The sequence below is a fragment of the Melospiza georgiana genome, chromosome 10 (assembly GCF_028018845.1).
Source record: "Melospiza georgiana isolate bMelGeo1 chromosome 10, bMelGeo1.pri, whole genome shotgun sequence".
Taxonomy (NCBI): domain Eukaryota; kingdom Metazoa; phylum Chordata; class Aves; order Passeriformes; family Passerellidae; genus Melospiza; species Melospiza georgiana.
In genome coordinates this window covers 23,436,265-23,456,538 of record NC_080439.1, presented here as the reverse complement: position 1 = coordinate 23,456,538, position 20,274 = coordinate 23,436,265, and the positions used below count along the sequence as shown (strand labels likewise).

At 47.0% G+C, this 20,274-nt stretch overlaps 2 protein-coding genes across 2 annotated transcripts; one reads left to right on the top strand and one right to left on the bottom strand.

The window, feature by feature from the left end:
- Window positions 1–661: 661 nt before the first annotated feature.
- COPS9 (COP9 signalosome subunit 9) lies at window positions 662–2,514 on the top strand. The gene is made up of 3 exons (XM_058031303.1): window positions 662–761; window positions 832–904; window positions 2,215–2,514. Exons 1-3 carry the CDS (start codon window positions 699–701, stop codon window positions 2,250–2,252), a joined length of 174 nt encoding a protein of 57 aa, XP_057887286.1. The 5' UTR covers window positions 662–698; the 3' UTR covers window positions 2,253–2,514.
- A 10,249-nt stretch (window positions 2,515–12,763) lies between these two features.
- On the bottom strand, window positions 12,764–17,531 carry ADIPOQ (adiponectin, C1Q and collagen domain containing). Its single transcript, XM_058031318.1, has 3 exons — window positions 17,459–17,531; window positions 13,688–13,910; window positions 12,764–13,290 (listed from the first exon to the last, which is right to left on the bottom strand). Exons 2-3 carry the CDS (start codon window positions 13,899–13,901, stop codon window positions 12,764–12,766), a joined length of 741 nt encoding a protein of 246 aa, XP_057887301.1. The 5' UTR covers window positions 13,902–13,910; window positions 17,459–17,531.
- Window positions 17,532–20,274: the final 2,743 nt, after the last annotated feature.

The window sequence follows — 20,274 nt, the reverse complement described above, 5'->3', positions numbered from 1 at the left end:
ATGGTGGCCTCAGTAACTGGTCGCCATGGCCACAGGGTGTGAAGGGGCACAATGGTGGCCTCCATTGCTGATCACCATGGCGACAGGGTGTGAGGGAGCAAGATGACAGCCTCCCTTGCTGGTCCCCATGGTGACGGGGTGTGAGGGAGCAAGATGGCGGCCTCCATTGCTGGCCGCCATGGCCACAGGGCGTGGGGTGAGCAATGGCCACAGGGTGCGGCGAGCAACATGGTGGCCTCCATTGCTGTTCACCATGGTGATAGGGTGTGAAGGAGCAAGATGGCGGCCTCCCTTTCTGGTCCCCATGGCGACAGGGGGTGTGAGGGAGCAATACGGTGGCCTCCATTGCTGGTCGCCATGGCCACAGGGCGTGGGGGGAGCAAGATGGTGGCCTCCCTTGCTGGTCGCTGTGGCGATGGAGGCATGGGGGAGCAATATAATGACTTCCATTGCTGGTCGCCATGGTGACAGGGTGGGGGTGAGCAAGATGGCGGCCTCCTTTGCTGGTCGCCATGGCGACAGGGTGGGGTGAGCAAAATGGCGGCCATCGCTGCTGGTCGCCATGGCCACAGGGCGTGGGGGAGCAAGATGGCGGCCTCCATTGCTGGTCGCCATGGAGACGGCGCGGCCCCGCTCGGCGGCGGCCATCGCTGCACGGCGCCGTGCCGCGGCGGAAGTGACGGCGCGGAGGGGCCGCCATGAAGCCGGCGGTGGACGAGATGTTCCCTGAGGGCGCCGGCCCGTACGTGGATCTGGATGAGGTGAGGCGGGCGCTCCGGTGCCGCGGCCGTGGTGCCGCGGGCCGGGGGCGCTCAGCGGCCGCTTTCGCAGGCAGGGGGAAGCACGGGGCTGCTGATGGACCTGGCCGCCAACGAGAAAGCCGTGCACGCCGACTTCTTCAACGGTAAGGAGCGCCCTGACCCCGGGCTGCCTCGGCGAGCCTCGCCCGGCTTCTCTGCCCTGCCTCTGCTGCCCGTGCTCGCTACAGCTGGGCCTGCCCGCATCTCTGGGAGCGGGGTGTTCCTCTCCGGGGAGTTTAGTGTGTTAGGCTACAAGGAAAAATGCCTTGGTCCGTTCGTGTAACAAGTAGCTTATGTTAAACAGTGTAAATCCGAGTAAAAATGTGGGGTTCTCTGGACAATTCGTGCCTCACCGCCCCTCACAGGGAAGATTTTTTTTATCAAATCCCTGAACCTCCATGCTGTCAGTTTAAAGCCATTCCCTACTCCAGCCCGTGTCAATAGTCTGTCATTCCTTGGAGGCTCCTCAGGTGCTAAAAGGCCACCCCGAAGCTTCTCTTTGCCAGGCTGAACAATCCCAGCTCTCTCGGCCTCTGTGTAAGTATTTACACCTGCTTTGAGGGAGAGCAGCTGCAAATATTCCACGTAGGGGTGGAACACACAGCACTGTGCTGCACCTGGTGGCTAAAGGGGTTTTTATGCTTCTGAAGAAGTGCATTCAGACATTGCAACAGTGAGTTTTATATGTTATTAAATGCTTTATATGTTATTTAATTTTGCAGTGGCAGTGTTAGTATTACAACCTGGTGTTGATTCCAAAATAAAGTACATTTTTCATTTTGCTCAAGGCTTAGGGTACAGGAGTGGAAGGCAGTTCTGCTCTGTTGGATCCAGCATATTCAGGAGTAGCTGTTTCCATCTGTTTCTGCCATCACACTGTGGAATTGTGTTCCTTCCACTGGTATTTAGGGTTCTTCTAAATGAGGATTCATCCTCAGTTCATTGTAGGTTCTTGTAAATTGGCTTCTGTAAGAATAAAGACTGTGTTCACTCGGGTGGTTAGTTTATGTTCAGCACACAAAGAGGATGCAAGGCCGAGTAGTTAGGAGTAATTCCAAATGTGAATGGAGCCATTTCACTACTGGGACATTTTTGTTCTGAGACAAAAATGTTATTGGCACCTTTAAAGCAATTAAATGGTTTTGAGGAAGGGCTTTTTAACTCAAAACAATTAAGTGTTTTTGAGCAATTAAATGTTTCTGAGGAGGGGCTTTTTAACACAACCCCCAGTTCATTAGTCTGCAAAATCATCACCCTGATGCTACATTTCTAATAACCGATGGTGCAGTAACTCTCATTCTCTGAATTCACCTTTATTTCTGTCCTGAATCCAAGGAACAAAGTACTGTACTTGCATGTGCATTTGTAACACTGAAAGTTCTGAGGTTCATTTTTGTCTTGTTTTCCTGACTAGATTTTGAAGATCTCTTTGATGACGATGACATCCAGTGAACTTGGGTGTGCAGCCGAGCTGAGATGTGGAGTTTTCTCTAAGATCACCCTTGCAGTCCATTATTTATTAAATAAACCAAAATGGGAAACTCACAGAGGGGAAGAAAGCCTGGATAATCTGCTTGGGGGAATATGAAAACCAGATGGGTAAAGATAACTGAGGAGGGAAGTGTGCACTGTTATTTCTAGGGAGCTGTGTGTAGATTTTCCTGGAAATTTCATTTGCTGATGTGCTTATTGAATAAAATACTGAAGAAACACACATCTCTCTGACTTATAAAAGTAGAAATTGCTGTCTTCTGAGCTCCCTTAGAGTGATTATTTTGGAATTAAATAATTCATTGTTGCTTTTGGATATTACATGAAAGGTATGCAGTAGGGCACATGCTGCCCAGGAAAGTTTTGTTCATCCCACACTAAAGGATTGTTTTGGGATCAGATGATTGCTTGTTCTGAATAGTCCAGTTCATACGGAGAAGGGCATGGGTTGTCTTTTTATTCAAGACAGAGAGCTGCCATCAGTACTTCACTTTAAATTTAAGGAACACAGAAAAAAAGAAAAAGTAACTTCACCTTGACATGTTAAGCAAAGTAATGTTCTGACCCCAGATTAGGAGAATGCTTGGATTTAAAAATATAATTTCATTCTTGAAATTGTACTTGATGGAAAAAGAAACAGTAAAATTTTCTTTTCCTGCAGAAGCTAATGCACTTATTTGTGCTTAGAGGTACACTGTGTATGAACCAGGCTGTTGAAATACTGTTCAGATTTTGACACAAGCTTTTCAGAACATAAAAATGTTTCATTCTTACCCTTCAGTGACCAAACTGAATCCCAGAATGAAAGGAACAGGTGAGTTTTTAGTGTTTTTTTTCAGAGTCAAAAGTGTAATCCTGTCCAATCTCGAATGCAATCTGTATTCTGTAAATTGATCACAGACTAAATACTGTGACTGATCTTTCTTTAAACACTTCACACTACTTAAATGTTGCCTGCAGTGAAACCCTTTCATCCCTCTGTCACATTTTTATTTCTTTAGTTTGCCTTCAAAAAGGAAATCTTCAATCCAACAGTAACTCTTGCAGCCAGTGAGTTTAAAAAAGGAAGCACAATAAACCCAGTGGGATTTAGGTGTCTTTTGGTTGTGCTGCTGTGGATTTCTGCAGAGCCTGTGTTTCATCATGCAGTGTGCTGTAAATCAGCACTCTAACATCCTCTCTGCTTGGTGCCTGACTTGTGCTGTGTCCCTGGAGGAACAGCCTTGCTCAGGCACTGCCCTTTCTCTTTTAGTGCTTGCTGACAGCCTGGGCTTTCCAGTTTTCCTCATTGAGACTGGGGTAAAACAATTTCAGTGGTGGCAAATGGGCTTGGGCTGTCTGGGGCTCTCTGCTGTATGGCATTTGCAGGCAGCCCCCACAAGGGGAGAGAATGATGCATCTGACTCCACTGATATCAGAGGGCTAATTAATTACTTTATTATGCTATATTATTCTAGACTTTATTACATTATATTACATTACATCTAAACTGAATCTGCCAAGCACTCAGCTGCACAGAACTGCCCAGAATCTGTGACTGTCACCAACAGTCCTGACACACACACACACACACCTGGCCCTGACAGGCCAAGGGAACAAAACCCCATCACTGTGGGTAAACAATCTCCACATTATTCATCATAGGTAGACAGGGAAGCAGACATGGGATTTTTTACTGGGTTTTTTTTCTTCTTTTTTAAACACCTTGATGGATCTTGGGAAATTCTGCTTTGTCTGAGGCACTGTGCCTGCAGGAGTACAGCAATGCTCTGAGGGCCCTGACAGAGGAGGAATGATGCATCTGACTCCATTGATATCAGAAGGCTAATTAATTAGTTTATTATACTATATCATTCTATACAACTAAAACTGAGCCTGCCAAGCACTCAACCCTGGACACACAGAATCTCGTGACCATGAGCTGACAGTCCACACACACACACACACACACACACACACACACACACACACACACACACACACACCTGGCCCTGACAGGCCAAGGGAACAAAGCCCCATCACTGTGGGTAAACAATCTCCACATTGCATTCTGCTTTGGCACAAACACAGGCACAGCAAATGACAAGAATTGTTTTTCCTTTCTCTGAGGTTCAGAGAATGTGAAACCCAGAAATATTATTTGGAAGAATTGTGCTTGCTTTTCTGTGTGAAGAGAAGTGTGATGACAGTGCTGTGCTTTCTCCAAACTATGTTTTGAGAAATGAGTTGCTACCAGGAAATGGAGCATTTTGGGCAGGTGCAAAAGATGAAATAAAACTCAAGAAGCATCTCTCCTCCTCTGCTCTTTTATCTACTTTTGCTGATTCCTCAGTGTGGTTGGTTTTGGAATACATCCTTGTCAATATTTTGTAGATACTTCTTTGTTTTTCATTTGCTTCCTTAAGTTGTAAGAAACTTGAGCTTTAATTTGATCACAGCAGCAGGAGTATATTCTGTGATAGAAACCCACCTTGAACAGCTGCTCTTCAGTAGGGATGGTGTTCTCTCCTTGAAAGATGTCTGAAACCTCAGTGAACATTGGTTTGAAGGTGCCAGTGGTGAGTGATTCTGGTTTTGTAACATCTCACCTGATCAAAACATGGAATTCTTTCTGTGGAACTGGATCCAGCAGTTTTCATCCTGCTAGGATGTAACTATCTACTCAAGGTAGGTTGAGCTAACACCCCTTTCTGTGAAGATTTCCAGAAACTCAGGGCTTCACACAGAAAAGCAGCATTAATAGTACTGCTGGCAGCTGGGAGTTGAGGTGTGTGTGTGTCTGTGGGGAGGGAACTTCATCTGTGCAGTGTTTAAAAGTGTTTGAGTTCATCAAAGTCCTCAAGCTGTGGAAAACTGTGGAATCCCATGAACTGCCTGGGTGTGCAGGTGGTGCTGCTCTGGCTGTAGCTCCTGGGGGTTCTGGGCATTCCCAGTCCTTCAGTCTGGTACCAGTGTGGGTCTCCTGGGCTGGGATGAAATGAAAGGAACAGACCTGGGATATTACCAAAAATGCATCCTGGAGCTGTCTGCAGGGTGCAGATCCCTCCTGCATAGTGAGACTGAGGGTGTGCATCACATCATCTCTCCAAAGAGGGCTGTCAGTGTGTTAAACTTCCAGCAGGAGCTGTGGTTTGTTTGGGTCCCTGCTGGAACAGTGGGAGATGAAGAACAAATTGCCCTTCAGCTTCACATTGCTGCTGTGTTCACATTTGTCAAGGATTTTGGTCCAATTAGTCTGGGGCAATCAGCCTTTTGTCGGGAAATAATCATAAGATGTCAAAATCTTGTGTTTATTTCTAATAATCTATAATAAAAATTGATGTAAACAGCATTTGACTGCCTTGGCCAATTCATTTCTTGAGCTTTGATTCCTGTCCCTGTTGTGGAGATTGACACCTCTCATAGGAAGTGTTTCTTGGGGAAAAGGCTATTTGAACAGCAATATGCACACATTCAGGCTGGTGTGTATTCATTTACAAGCTGCTGGGTACTGCTGAGTGTTTCAATGTCCAAGTAAAGGCTCTAGTCTGAACAGTTTTGTGAATTGTCCCAGTGATTGCAGTGGGACAGCTGGCAATCCATAAATCCATAAAGCTGAGGCTTGGCAAGATGAGGCCCTAAGTGCTGAAATGCCTTACAAGGGTGTAGCCACATGAAAAGCAATCCCTTCAAAACACTTAAATGTCAGCCTGTTCCCTTCCCTACTCTCAACAGACCCCAGCTCTGTCTTCAGGGAGCTGCAAACTGTCCCAGTACATTCTTTGGAAATAAAATGTACAATCTATTTTGAGCTGAAAAGAATCTACTCATTGTGAGGGAAAGTTGCCATGCTAAAGGAAGCTGGCTGTCATCTGTGCATAATATTTCTGCTGCAGTGCTGCTTCTGAGCTGGTTTCCAGTTCAGTATCCAGGGTTCCACTGCCCTTCATATGAGCAGGAACAGGCAAGCTCAGACCTAGTGTGGCAATAGTGGATTTCCTTGGTGGCTTTTTGCTGAGTTAACTTCCAGGGAATAAAAAGTTTTCCTTTTAATATTTTATTTCAGTAATTGAAGTGGAAGGTATTTTTCTTGATAAAGAAGGAATTCATTTAGATGAATAAGTGGAGTTCTTCCTGCTTTCCTGGGGTGTTGAGAAGCTGGCAGGCACCTTCCTGCTCTCAATGTGCAGTTGTTGAGCACATGAGAACGTGCTGGGCAGATGACAGACAATGCAGCCCTGTTCCCTGAAGTCTCTGTTGGTGAGGGACTGGAATGCCAGTGTCACATCAGGGATATTTTGGAAAAACACAATGCAAGTCAGTCCTTGGCAGCAGCGATGGCTTTGAGCACAAATATTTGCTTCTATGGTTTTGCTTTCAAGTTTATTTATTTTTTGAGTTTGCCTTTTATATTTGTTTCAGTTGGCCTTTGCCAAGCAGCAGGGTAAGAATCCTGACTCATGTTACAAACCTTTTATTCAAGCTTCTATAAGGAGTTCAGAGCAGAGGGAGACGGGAACAGTGTCTTTTAAACCTTTTAAAATTCACAAATATGACTATTTTTATGAAAAAAGGTTTAGGTAATCCTTGTATGAATTCATTTAAACCTAAAGTCTCCTGGAAAAAAGGACTCTGGAATATTGTGAATAAACAGATGCACAGCTGAGAATGCTGTGTATGAGGTGGGTGACAGGGCAAGGGACCCAAAGCATCCCTGGTGCTGACAGGAGCTGCCCCACCAAGGGAGTCCCAGTTGGGGATGCTTTGGTGAGGACACTTCAGAGGGGACTCCTGCCACAGGACAGTGGCTGTCGCAGACATCTTTTTATGAAAAATCCTTTCCTTAGGGTTTTTCCTCCTGAGAAGCTGAGAGACCTCAGGAACAAAATGTAAACATTGATTATCTGCTGCTGTGGAATGCAACAGGTGCATCTGGGATTGGTCTCGTGTGGATGTTTGGATTTAGTGACCAGTCACAGCAGATCTGGCTCACTCTCTCTGTGCAAGCCAGCTGCTTTTGTTATCATTCATTTCTTTCTATTCTTAGCTTAGCCAGCCTTCTGAGATGAAACTTCTCCTTCTATTCTTTTACTATAGTTATAATGTAACATAAATATCATAAAATGATAAATCAAGCCTTCTGAAATATGGAGTCAGATCTACGTCTCTTCCCTCATCCTGAAAACCCCTATGACCACTGTCACAAGTGGCTCTGTTCTGTCACAGAGCAGAGCTTCCTATGCAGGGCATTCTCAGCTCCCAGTGCAGCTCCCTGAGCTGTGCCCTCCTGGTCTCCTGCTGCTCTGGAGCTGCCTCTGCATGGCTGGGGTGCAGGTGCTGTGGGAATCACCTTCCCTGTGCTCTGCCTCATCCAGGATGGCAGATCCACCTTGGCCTTCAACACTTGCCAAAACACAGTGCAGAACTAGAATGGCTTCTCTGGAAATCCCTGTCAAGGAGCAGAGAGGCTGTGCTGCCCTGACTCTATAGGCAGAGCTCCACTTTCACAGATGCCCAGGCTTTCAGAGGGAGCTGGGTGGGTTGGTTCATACCCCCTGTCCTTCCCTGCCTGACTCCAGAAGGGAATTAGAAATTGTCTTCAAGTGTCATCTCTCTGCCACCCTCCCTGATGCCTCTCCATAAATCTGTCCTGCTTTTATGGGAGGGATTCCACAGATTGCCTCCAGGGTGGGAATATCTGCAGGAAGAAATAGATACTTGTTGTCATCATATTTTTGTTATTATATTTCTAGCATCCCATAGGGTTGTAATCATATTTGTAATGTCCCATACCTTCTCAGTGATACTTCTTGGAGGCAGTACTTCACAGCACAGACTTCTTCTTCTGCTTGTTGCTGCCTCTTAGTCAGGGCTCCTTCCAGGCTCTCCCTGACTGGCCAAGCCCACCCCCTTCTATCACAGTTATCTTCATTAGCTACAGCTGCAGCCCATCAAAAACAACCAGGGCTTATCAGGGCAAGGCCTATATACACAGATATTCAAATAAAATACAGATATTTTACTAGGACTCCTACTATAGATACTGACATAGAATGCCTCCATTTCATTGGGAATAAACCTTTCCTTTCCCCTGGATTGTCTGGAGGGTAATGAAGTGCACCTTCATGGAAGGAAATTTCCCAGTGTTCTCAAAGAGCTGGGCTGATCATCCCAGGATGACCTAAGGGTGGGTTTGCTGATTTGCAGTCCCATGGAGACTGAGTCTTTCCATCAGGTACCTACACCCAGCACAAACACAGTCAGAGAAACATGTGGCAGCCTGGGCACACTCTGGTTTCCTGCACAGTATTTCAGAGACTCTAAATCTGATGGCAGTGGCTGATTAGCCAAATGTCAGACTTGATCCTAATCCCTCTGCCTGCTTCCATGATAAAAACCCTCTAGTGAGTTTATACTTCAGCAATGCAAGTCTTGCAAGCAATTTATCTTTTTCTTGTAGCTCTTCATGGTTTAGTGCATCTGCTATTTGTATTCCAATTAATTACTGGCACAAGTGATTACATGGGGTTGAAGTACAATTAGGACCAGCCTATAATTGTGTTTGAAAGGGCTGTGGATGGTTTCACAGATGGTTTCCCTGCTGCATGAGACTGGTCAGTCTCTCCAGCTGTCTCCAGCTGTCTTCAGCTTTTCATGTTATTTCTCCCTAATTGTTAGTGCAGTGACTTCAATTTTTCATTGGGGAATGTTCTTGCTTTCTGCCTCTTAGAGTACATTAGCTTCTAAAGGGAAAAGCATCCTTTTAAACCTGCCAGAGAGGCAGTAAATAGTGAGACATAACTTTGTACAAGGCATCTGCTGTCAGGATTGATTAAAAACCACAAACTAAACCATTTAAATTTGTTGGAGAGCAGGTGATTCAGTGCCCTCTCAGCATGCCAGTGTCGTGTTTGCTCTTTTATTACAAGATAATTGTGTGTTCAATGCAGGGTGATCCTCAGGAGCCAGCCCAGGCCTTGGAGGTGTGCCTGTGTAGGCCAGGTTTTCCCCTCCCATGGGTTTATGAAGCATAGAGGGATAGTAAAACCACAACTCCATAATGGAAAAAGGCTGGATTCCTTAGGAACTCCCCTGAGCTCATCCCCCAGGACCTCATTCTCAGGAGGTTGCAGTTTATTGCAGCCCTGAGACACATGAACAGCCTCTGCTCCAGCCCGCACGTTCGGAGAATGACTCACAGCTCTTCAGTTCTCGCTCTCAGAGTTGTTTATTGTATCTTATCTAGAGAAATTTTCCTCCTGTCCAGCCAAGGTCCGCTCAGCAGGACAGACAGAGGCACTCTGCCTGCCCCTGGGGCGGTGTTATCTCTTTATACTACAAACTACATGTAACATGTTTACAATTACTTTCCAATACCTATCGCCTGTGTCAGACAGTGAGCTTCTACTCTAAACCAATCCAAAAGTGCCAACATGACTGCAGAAAATGGAGGTAGAGAAGAAGAAAGTCTGGACAAGTCCCTCCATCTTGTTCCCAGAACCCCTATTCTAAAAACCCCAAAATCTACCCCTTCACCCAGTGATAATTTTATTATTACACTACTTAAACTTCTGTGGCTTTCGGGTCCTCATACAAAGCTGGTAATTTGCTCCACGGGTCACAATCAAACCCACAGGTGTTCTGGGCTGTGTGCCAGGGTCTCTGAGCCCTCTGGCAGGGTCCTGGTAACTCTGGACACCCAGAGGGATGTGCTGAGTTCCAAAACCTCATTATCCCCCAAACCCCATCTGCAGCTCTTCCTTTAAGGCAGCCCAAGGCCAGAATGGTGCCCTGCAGCTCCCTGCCCATGCTCAGCCTGGCCACGTGCCCCTGAGGTGGCAGAGCTGTCGAGGTACAGGTCTGATCTCCACCCCACATGCAGGAACTTGGAGCTGCTGGTCCATCAGGATCCCCAGGGTGATGGGTGGCCATGCTCAGCTGCTGCTCCCAAAGCTTCTCAGCATGTTTGGGCTGGCTGAGACCCCCATGCAGACCCCTCAGGAGGCAGGGACAGAGGGCAAAGGGAGCTGTGGGGCTGCAGGGGGGCAGGGGTGCTTCTCTGCCTGCCCTGTGCCTGTGCTTGCTTCCTTGGTGGACTGAGACTATTGGGAGCAGTTGCCTTCTAGGAGAGATGGGAGGTGGCTTAAACTGGAATCTGGTGCCTGCTGGGAAAGTGCTGGTCTGAGCTGAGCAAGAATCTTACAGAGATTGGAGGTGAAAGGCTTCTTAAAAGAGTCCCAATCCCTGAAGGGAGGGCTTTGAGCCCTGTTTCCATGGTGGGTGTTTGCCTTGGGCTGCTGTTTGCTGGGCTTTGAGGTGCCAGGCTGGGACACACAGGGGCAGTACAGGCACTCTCCTGGCATTGGTGAAGCTGCAGTTCAGTGTTTGTGTCTGTGAGAAGAGTCACTACATGGAACTGCAGTGCCCTAATGACTTGCTTTAACATTTTTCCCAAGGTCTGAGCCTGAGTTCTGGTGTTCTGGATAAAGCTGTAAGCATGTTTGCTCCTGCTGCATGGCAGCAAAGAAAGCAATAATTTGTTTTGGCTCCCTCTTGGGAACTGGTCTTTAAACTTGTATAGCCTCCTAATGTTTATCCCAAATGCCTCTTAGTACTCTGGCTGATTCAATTTTCCCTGCCTTCTGAAGATCCATCTGAAAACATTTGAGAAAAAACAGTGCAAGAGCTCTGACTTGCTCTTTTCAATTTAAGCCTCTTACACCATTTGATCCAGCAAATGCTGCATTTTTTAATCTCTTTTTTAATGGATTTCTGGCTTTTTAAACCTTTGCCCTGTTCCCTCCCAGTAAATTCCCACAATAAGAGCAGGGTTTTTCCCAGCTCACTGAATTTAGCATGACCAGATTGAGCACCAGTTTCACCCTTGCTAAATCGAGTGCTTGGAGCCTTCAGGGCCAGCAGAGGCCCTGGCTCTGGATGGCCATTTAGGCTGGATTCAGGGAATTTGGTTGGGAAAAAGGGTGAAAACCAGACTCATCTTACCCCAGAAGAATGCAATACAGTGTAAGGTGGTGAGATGCTGAAGCCTTGATGAAATTCAGAGTGTGGAGTTTCTTGAGAAAGCAAAAGGGGGATAACCCTGTGTTTGCCAGCCTATGTTGCCCTCACTTTGCTGGAAAAAAAAATTAAAAAGGATTTCCTGGGCTGTCTGGTGAGGCTAGGAGTATATCCCTTTCTTCAAGTCCTTCCCAACAACAGACACACACAAAAAAGTGGAGACATTCTCATTGAGAGAGCTTTTTATTGTTTTTTATTTGCAGTGTGGTAATTCACTGGAGTGTGGAAAATGATGTCGCAAGTAATTTCAGCTGAAGCTCTTGAAGCTGTTTTGTGCTTGTGATACTGCATTAGCTCTGCTCTGTGTTAGCTGGCTCTGAAGCTCAGTACCAGGAGTCTTCTTAGAATGTATCTGAGAAACCATCAAATCCTCTTTTAGCTAAAAGTCAAGCAAGCTCCTTGGGGAGCAGTTTGATGGGATTGACACTAATTCCAGCCTTTACACCCTTCTGCATGCAGGTAACTTTGCCCAAAGCTGGGGCAGGGATGGGGGTGCTCATCCTGGGAGCCCACTCCACATGGGAGGCTTCAACACCACCCAAAGCTGTGCCCAGCTGGTGGGCAAACCAGGGCTTGTGGCACACTTAGAGCCTGGAAAAGGACAAACACAGCTGATAGATCTCAACTTCTGCCTGCTCCTGGGAGCTGTGCAGAGGGGAAATGGGACAGGATCTTTGTGGTCATCTCAGAACCCCCAAAACCACACAGTCAATGGGCTGCTTTCGTTGTGTGGCCTCACCGGTGCTCACAAGGCTTCTCAGATAAACCCCAAGAGAAGATCCCTGCCCTAAACCAGCCTGCTGTCTGCATTAGAGATAACAACAGGGGATAAACATAAAAAGAAAATCAAAGGATTAAAATCAGTGGATGTTAATAACCTGAATATATTCAAAGATCTGGGCTGAATAAAGGGAGACAACAAACCAGGAGTGGAAGTCAAAGGCCCTAATAAGTGGGAGTTACAAAAAACTGAGCCATCTGTTTCAGCTGAATACAAGAGCACTCTTCTTCTACTCAAACTTTAAAATGCTGAGTAAAATTCCTACAATTGGTTTAAATGGATTTAGGTGGCTAAAAAAGGGAAATTTAGAATGTCACATTTAAATGCAACCAATTTTTCTCTTCTCACTTCTAAATTTAAAGGAAGGTTAAGCCATGTTGAGAGTTTTTCATGACATGGCAGGAGTGGTATCTGACTTTGGGCTGAGGTTTCCACAGGAAAGCAAGAGCAGAGGTAGGAGTGAACTCTTGCTTCCATGCAAGTACTGGTATGACCTCAGTGATTTCACAGGAGATAGGGTCCCCTCTTGGCAAAAGGCAATTTTTTGGTAAATACATTACAGCTATAGCGCCAGTGCCCCAGGACACACCCAGGGTTAAGCCACCTCCTCCTTTTCCACACAGCACCCCCTACTTTAGTAGGTATCTGGGTCGGGGTACAGGAGGAAGCCCATGAAGGTGGAATCATTGAGGTTGTCAGCATAGACCCCATTCTTGTCCCCGTTCCCATACACCTGGAGCCACACCTCGTCCCCAGAGCTGAGGTGCAGCAGCACGGAGCCGCTGGCTTGGTCCACGTTGTTGTTCTGGAACTGGTCGTAGGTGAAGATGACGGCCTTGTCCTTCCTGTAGAGGCTGACCTTGACGTCTGACAGGTACACGGTGAGGTGGTAGGAGAAGAAGTAGGTGCCAGGCACGTTGCAGAGGAACTTGCCCGTGCTGGGGTCGTAGTGGCCCTGCTCGTTGTAGAAGATCTTGCTGAAGCGGATGGGGACGTTGGGGGCCGGGCTGTGCTCCGTCAGCCCCACGCTGAAGGCAGAGCGCTGCACAAAAGCATCTTTGCCCTTCTGCCCTGGGATTCCAGGAATTCCAGGAGATCCAGGGGGTCCGGGAAAGCCTCGGCTCCCTACTGGGCCTGGTTCACCTTTGGGACCTGCAGGACCTGCGGGACAGAGTGGAAATTGGGAGCTGTGCTTGCACTGTGTTGGAAGCTGCTGCTGAAGTGCAGAGGGGGCTGTGGTGTGAGCCCTGCTCAGCACAGAGCTGAGGAAGGGCTCAGGGCTCCCAAGAGCCCCCAGGGGCTGAGGCAGCGAGTGGAAACCCTGCTCACCCACCACCCTGGCTGTGTGCTGAGCTGCTGAGAGCAGCACATCAGAAAAAACATCATTAACTGGAGAAAAACCCACACCAAACTCTTTGACTTGGGTTATGGAATCTCCACCCCAGGCACTAATGAAAACCCATGTGGATAAAGATCAGGCGTGGACCCACCAGACATGGAACCTGTTGGGACAGGGACTGGGACTCGAGCAATGACATACCACCTGCTCCTCACCAACCTTCATCTCCTTTATCTCCCTTGAGTCCATCTCTTCCATCCTTCCCATCCCGGCCGGGGGCACCGTTGTGGCCAGGGTAGCCGGGTGCTCCTCCCATCCAGTTGGCACATGGCATTTTGGGGTCAGGCTGGGGGGTCTCCTGGGCAGCCACCCTTATGGAGTTGGGGGCTAGCAGCAGCCACGAGCACAGCAGGAACCCTGCCAGGCCCCTCATTGCTGGTTCCTGCTGTGGACAATTGCTTTGTTAACTTTAAAGGTTAATAGAGAAAAAAAAGTGAACACTCTTCCCACCCTCCCCCAAATAACAGAGAGGCACAGAAGACTAAATTTCAGTCAGTCCATCTGAAGGAAAGCAGTTTGTGCTGCTGGTGTGAGCTCCATGAGCCAAGCTGGGCCCCTGGGGCACACCCAGAGCAGAGAGGAGCAACGAGCAGCTACCCCCCCAGCCCTCTTGGGTTCTGTGCAAGGCACAGATGTTTCAGCACCCAGCACAGCAGATGCCAGGGTATCTGTGGCAGATCTCCTTGCAAAGCTCTGCTCAATTAGCCACAAAAAGCCCTGCCTCGTGCCTGGGTGAGTGAGCAGCTGATGGGAGGCACGGGGCTGGCAGAGTTGTCTCAAACCATCCACAGCCTCCCAGGCAGGGGTGGGTTCTCACTGCACGTACACCCTGCTCACCTGGATCTATCTAACACGAACAGAAACCACAGCCAGGCTTCCCAGCTCCCCTGAGCCACAATTTGAAATTATGATACTGGAGGTTTTTTTCCATCTGAATTGTTTTTTCATTATGGGAAGACAAATTGTGCAGTGTTTAGGCACTGTAGGATTGCATTTCTCTTTAATCTGGCTGCTTTGCTGGTCAGAGCAATTAATGCAGCTGCCCAAAACCAGGTTGGTGGTGACACCTTGCAGCCAGCCTGGCTTTGTCCTATGGTCCCAGACCCTGGTGGGCTTTGAGTCACGCTTTTAGAACACAAAATAATTTTAAAATGACCATTGTTGTGTGATACTGCTCCCTGGGCAGGGTTTATACTCTGGAACAGTAAAGGTATCCTGTTAGGAGCATTGTAAGTGGCATAATAGGCAATAAAAAGTAAGCAACAGCATGGCAATTAGAGTCCCTTAGCTCTGTAATTTTCAAGAAAAATAGTATTTTGGAGCAATTTCTTTGCAGGGTTGCTTTTCCTAGGCAAGCTATTCAAATGTCGTATTTTAAATAATGTCTTATTAGCTCTGGCGTAATTGCTTCAAAGGAGGCTGAAGAAATGTGCTGGTTTTAGCTGGGGCAGAGTTAATTTTCTTTGTCCATGTGTTGTGTTTTGGATTTGTGCTGAACACAGGGCTGATGCCACAGGGGTGGTTTTGTTGTTGCTGAGCAGTGCTTGCACAGCATCAAGGCTTTTTCTGCTCCTCATGCCACCAGTGAGGAGCCTGGGGTGCACCAGGAGTTGGGAGGGGACACAGCCAGGACAACTGAGCCCAGCTGACCCGAGGGATATTCCAAACCATGGCATGATGCTCAGATCCAAACCAGGGGTAAGGCTGGCCCCAGGCTGCTCCTCGGGGGCTGGCCAGTTATCAGTGAGTTGGTGCTGAGCATCTGTCTTCATTTGCATCACTTGTCTTTCTCTCTTTGTTATTCTCCTTTCCATTACAATTTCTTATTGTTATTGTGACTATTTTATTTCAGTTTGTTCTCATCTCTCCCCATGAGTGTTCTCACTTTTATCAGTGCAATTCTCTCTCTCCCATTCTGCTGCAGCAGGGGTGAGTGAGTGGCTCTGTGGGGCTCAGTTGCAAGCTGGGGTTAAACCACAACAGCAACAGAGGTTGCCATTATTTCAGTTATTCTTGCAAAAAAAAAGTATTTATATTGAGGGTATTGAAGGGTTTTGAAAAACTAAAATTAAAAGCTCTCTTTGATAGCTTTGGTGGGCAGTCCCTAACACCTAAAATCAGGAAACTCCCAAATCTCTGCCCAGCCAGCCAGGCTCCAGCAGCCACCCAGCACTCTGAGATGGCAGTGCCCTGCCTTGGGGGCAGTTTTGGGGCTGAGGGTGCTGTGAGGTCCAATGGGCACAGCCTGAGTATTAGGCAGTGCTCCTGTGGCCCTGCACTTGGGAAGAGAAACATCCCCTTGCAGCAAGGGATGTAGTGATTGTCCAGGGACCAGCATGGAGCAGTGAAAGTGATGTCTTTAAATCTTGAAAGCGGCTTGGTTTGCTAAGAAAGGTGTGCACAGTGATCACACCCTGCCATGCCCCAGTGGGACCCTTGTCCCCCCTGCCTGGGTCCCCTCCAGCTCATGCACTACCCCTCCAAACCCAGCACAGGCTGTCTGGGGACACCTAACTGTGTTAAAACATGGTGGTGACCCATAGAAATGTGGCTCAAAATCGTGTTTCTTGAGCTGTGTTTTGGTGATTCTGCTGGGGTTAGTTCTGCTTTCTGGTGCCCTGCCTAGAACTCAATTTTAGTGGTGTGCCCCACATCCAGGTCTTCTCCTGGTGCAAAATAACCCCTCCTGTAATGCCACCAGCAGTGCAGGTGTGAGGAGCCAAAGCAGGGCTGCAGAAGCTTTTCTGGGGGCTGCCTGGCCAGCCTGCTCAGAGCCATGCCCTCCCCAGCACACAAAACACACTCGGTGCTCTCCTTGCTCAGGAGAAAAGGCTGTGATTGCAAGGAATGAACATCTTCTATCCCCACAGTTTAACTCGAGCCCAGGTGATTTCTGTGCTTGAGAAGCCAAGCATTTCTGTGCTTGAGAAGCCAAGCATTTCTCTGGCATAAGTGTGTCTGACAAAGGGGAAGTTTTAAGCTGTGTCTACCAGATCTGAGCTTAAGCTCTGGTTTAGAGGTGACATCTCTTTACTTGGTCTGTCCCATTTTCTTTTGGTTTTCCATCTGATGCTTAGCATCAGTTTAACATGAAATAATCTGCTATATTTGAATGTCAGTCGTACCTTTTGGACAAGAAATAGATGAACAAGAAATAGATGAGCTCTGTGCTGCTGGTGGCTTTCAGGGATTGCCTTGGCAGCTGCTGTATCAAAGGCACATATCTGTTATATGAAGCTTATTCATTTATCAGCAGAAACCACTGTAGCATCTGTGAGAACAATGCCGTTCCTAAGGGCTACATAATAATTCAGAATTTAAATTTCAGATTGCACTATATCAAAAATTATATACTCTAAGTCCCCACATCTTTCTGCACAAAACAGACTTAAAAGTCCATCTGTTTCCCCACTGGAGAATTTCCCTTGAGGGAAAGGGTATTTACCAAAGGGTATTAACCAGGGCTTTGGCTTATGTCAAAAGTTTTTCTTTTTGTAATTTTCATAGTGCAGTTTTTGCTGATGTTCCAGAGGGCTCACACCTTAAATGTGTGTGGTGCAGGTTTCTGGTGAGGAACTGGTGCCACTCAGGGAGATTTGGACAAACCCAATCTTCCCTGGAGTCTTTGAGGAAAGAGGTGAATCGAAAGGTGCCAGTGCAATATTTACTGTTACAGCCATGCAGTTTCTCACTGTTCTTCCTGACTACTTTTTGATTTAGGAGTTCTGTTCTCTAAATAGTGTTTCCAAAAAGGGGAGTATGAATCTAATGGAGATCAGCTATTCTTGGTTTAAAATACTGTTTGCCTATTACGAGAATAACTCTGAGAAAGAAAACCTTTTGCAAACAGAAAAGTCTGTCCAATTCAGCACAAAAGAAGAGAAACTCCTGAACTTAGTAAGGAGGGAGGAAAAAAAAAATCATGCTTACCAGCTGCTTTGAGTCCTGGTTGGCTTGCTGCAGTCTGTTTAGAGAGTGAAGTCAGGCTATTGCATTGCTAAACTGAGGGCACAGGGAGCTGTCAGCTCAGACACTGCAGCTCCCTTTGCTATTGCGCATGCTGACCTAAAACTTGGGTTCTCCCATTAATTTTTCCTGGACATAACTGAAGTTTTGGAACAGATATATAATCCACTGGGATAGCTTGGGAAGATGGCCTTACAGGGAAAAGATGGCTTTGGGAATTGGACAGGAACTGGAGGAGCAGTGGTTTGCTGGAGAGCCTGTGGGAGAGCCTGCTCAGCCAGGGCTGTGCCTGCTGCTCTCTGCAAATTGGGAAATGCTTTAGTGGCTGCTGGAGAAAGTGTGTCCAGCTCACAGCAATGCACACACGTGGGGCTTTCAGTGTGCTAGGAAATGAATTATTGTGGAATAAGTTTGGGCTTCTCCTTTTAAACTGCAAGAGCCATTCCTGGAGGCTGGAGGCTGCTGCCACGCCAAAGAAGGGCAAAGCTGCCCCAGGGGGAGGGCAGCACGGGGGGAAAGTTCCTTTTTAAGGCACCTAAGCTTGTGCCAGCACTATTGTAAATGGCTGGAGTCATTCCAGCCCTAGGATGGCTTTGCACCTATCAAGCTTCTTGGCTTTAGGTCAAAACCAAATCTCTTTCTCCCTGTATCTTTCTCCTTCCCAAAGCAGAGGTGGAACCTTAGCTAGCAGAGGCGTTCCTCTGCAGCTGCTCTGGGACAGTTCAAAGTTAGCTAGGTGGCACCTTGGCAAAACTGAGTTCCCAAAATCATACCAGGAAAAGATTGTGTGGTGTTGGAAGTGGGCATGGACAGCTGGTGTGATTGTGAGAGGGGAAACTCATCCGAGTGAATGCCAGTTCTGGCATGGCAGCATTCTGAATTGCTGAGTTGTTTTCAAGACGTGGCTATTGGGAGGGACTAAAAAGATGTATAAATGAGCACATAAATAACTTTTTATATGGAGAGCTGGAAGTCAGCATGAGTGAATGTTAAAGCCTGAGGAGAAGGTGCAGAAGGGAGGAGCCACAGGACAACTGCCTGCCTTGTCCTCATCAAGCTCTTAGTCCAGCATTTGAAGAATATTTGTAGTTTTTGTTGGAATATGGGTATTGCATGCAATGTTGAGACTTAAAACAACCTCTCATGCAACTCCAGAAAAATACCACAGTAGTCTAGTTGGATGTGTTTTGTTATGAATGTGATTATCTAGGGCCATGTGCATTTGTGTGCATGCAATGCCAATGTTTCTGTCAAAGTCTCCTGAGCACTGAATGGAGGAGCAGGACCTTGGAACTGAAATTGAACCTGCTTTGGCTGTGAAGTGAGAGGTTTTCAGCTGCCTCTGCCCCAGGTGGGAGCAAGACAAGGCCGCTTCTCCTGTCAACTTTTGGCTTGAACCCCAAAATGTATCACTGGGATATTTGTTAGGCTGCCAGGAGCTGAGGATTGGACCTGAGGTGTTTTACAGGTAGTGCTGCAATTACCTCGTGGTCTTTCAATTCAGTTGTCAGGGAAGTACCACAGTGATAAATTTTTCATTGGTTTATCAAACATCTTCCCAAACATTATCCCTGCCTCCCAGAAGAGAGTGGAAGTTTATCTCTGGGGGTACAACCAGCTGATACAACCCCTGGCACACCTGCTTGCAGTTTTGTTGTGTTGCACACTTGGTTTGCAGGTTGGTGCTGGCTCCTGTTCCTGCTGCAGAGGGAGATCTTGTACAATGCAGAAAGCTGCTTCTGGCTTTGTGATAGGAGAACAAATCAAATGCCTTTGGCTCTGCCTGGGGACAAGCAAAGCCTGGCACCAAATGTGGGCTGTCCTGGCCGTGCCCACAGCTGCAGTGCTCAGGGACAGCACTCTGGATGGACTGAGGGGTGTTTTGGCACAGAGGAAGCTGCTGCTCACAAGTCCTGCAATGCATTCTCTGCTTTGCTCTGTGGTCACCAGCCCTCCTGTGTGGGACCCACTGCCAGTACCTACCTTGGCTACAGGCCTTGTGCTGAGCCTGTGTAAGAGCCTAAATGAGGGATGTGGGACTCCAGGTAACTTTCCAAAATGCAGTTTATTGCATACAAAATGCAGTTTATTGTATCCAAGAGTTACAGCAGCCCAGGTGGTGGGTGACAGAGCTGTGCCCACAGCTGTCAGCTCCAGCTGCAGGCAGCCCTGGAGACCCTTTGGTTTTGGTTACAATGCATTATAGACTTTTCTTTTGGTTACAATACATTATATACTTTTCTTTGCTGAGCATCTTAACACAGCAGAACCAATCTATACCTTAACTGTTATCTATAGCCTGTCATAACTACTGTAATCACCATATTCATGTTACTGTTCTCCAGTCACTAAAAGTTAGTACATTACAGTTTAAGTTAGAAGCTGTTCTTCAGTTTTCTTGCAATGGAAAATTCTGAGACCTTTTTTCTACTTGCAACATTTGGTGACTTGTTTGCCTGTGCTATCTTTCTGCTTGGTAAAAACATCTTCTTGTTTTGGGTGGGTTTATCTTTTGCTCTAAGTCATAAAAACCCTTCTAACTCACACACCCTTTGCCTCCTTGGTTAGCCAGGAAAACTGGCTCAGCAATTCTTTTCTTCTCTATCAAATCTTGCTTCCATCTCTATTCCTTCATCAGACTCTATATTTAAAAATCTTTCTGCCAAGTATACATATCTGTGAGACTTTCTTGTCAAACTTTCATCCTTCCCAACATGCCTGGATGTTTCCTCTCTTGGACCTGATGCAAGCCAACCAATATGAAAAACCCACAACTGACT

Bases quoted from the DNA above. Each gene is read 5' to 3' on its own strand.
- COPS9 (XM_058031303.1), top strand. From the start codon at position 699: ATGAAGCCGGCGGTGGACGAGATGTTCCCTGAGGGCGCCGGCCCGTAC. The intron at 762-831 runs GTGAGGCGGGCG...CCGCTTTCGCAG, and splicing joins CGTACGTGGATCTGGATGAG to GCAGGGGGAAGCACGGGGCT. The intron at 905-2,214 runs GTAAGGAGCGCC...TTTCCTGACTAG, and splicing joins GCACGCCGACTTCTTCAACG to ATTTTGAAGATCTCTTTGAT.
- ADIPOQ (XM_058031318.1), bottom strand. From the start codon at position 13,901: ATGAGGGGCCTGGCAGGGTTCCTGCTGTGCTCGTGGCTGCTGCTAGCC. The intron at 13,291-13,687 runs GTTGGTGAGGAG...TCTGTCCCGCAG, and splicing joins GGGAGATAAAGGAGATGAAG to GTCCTGCAGGTCCCAAAGGT.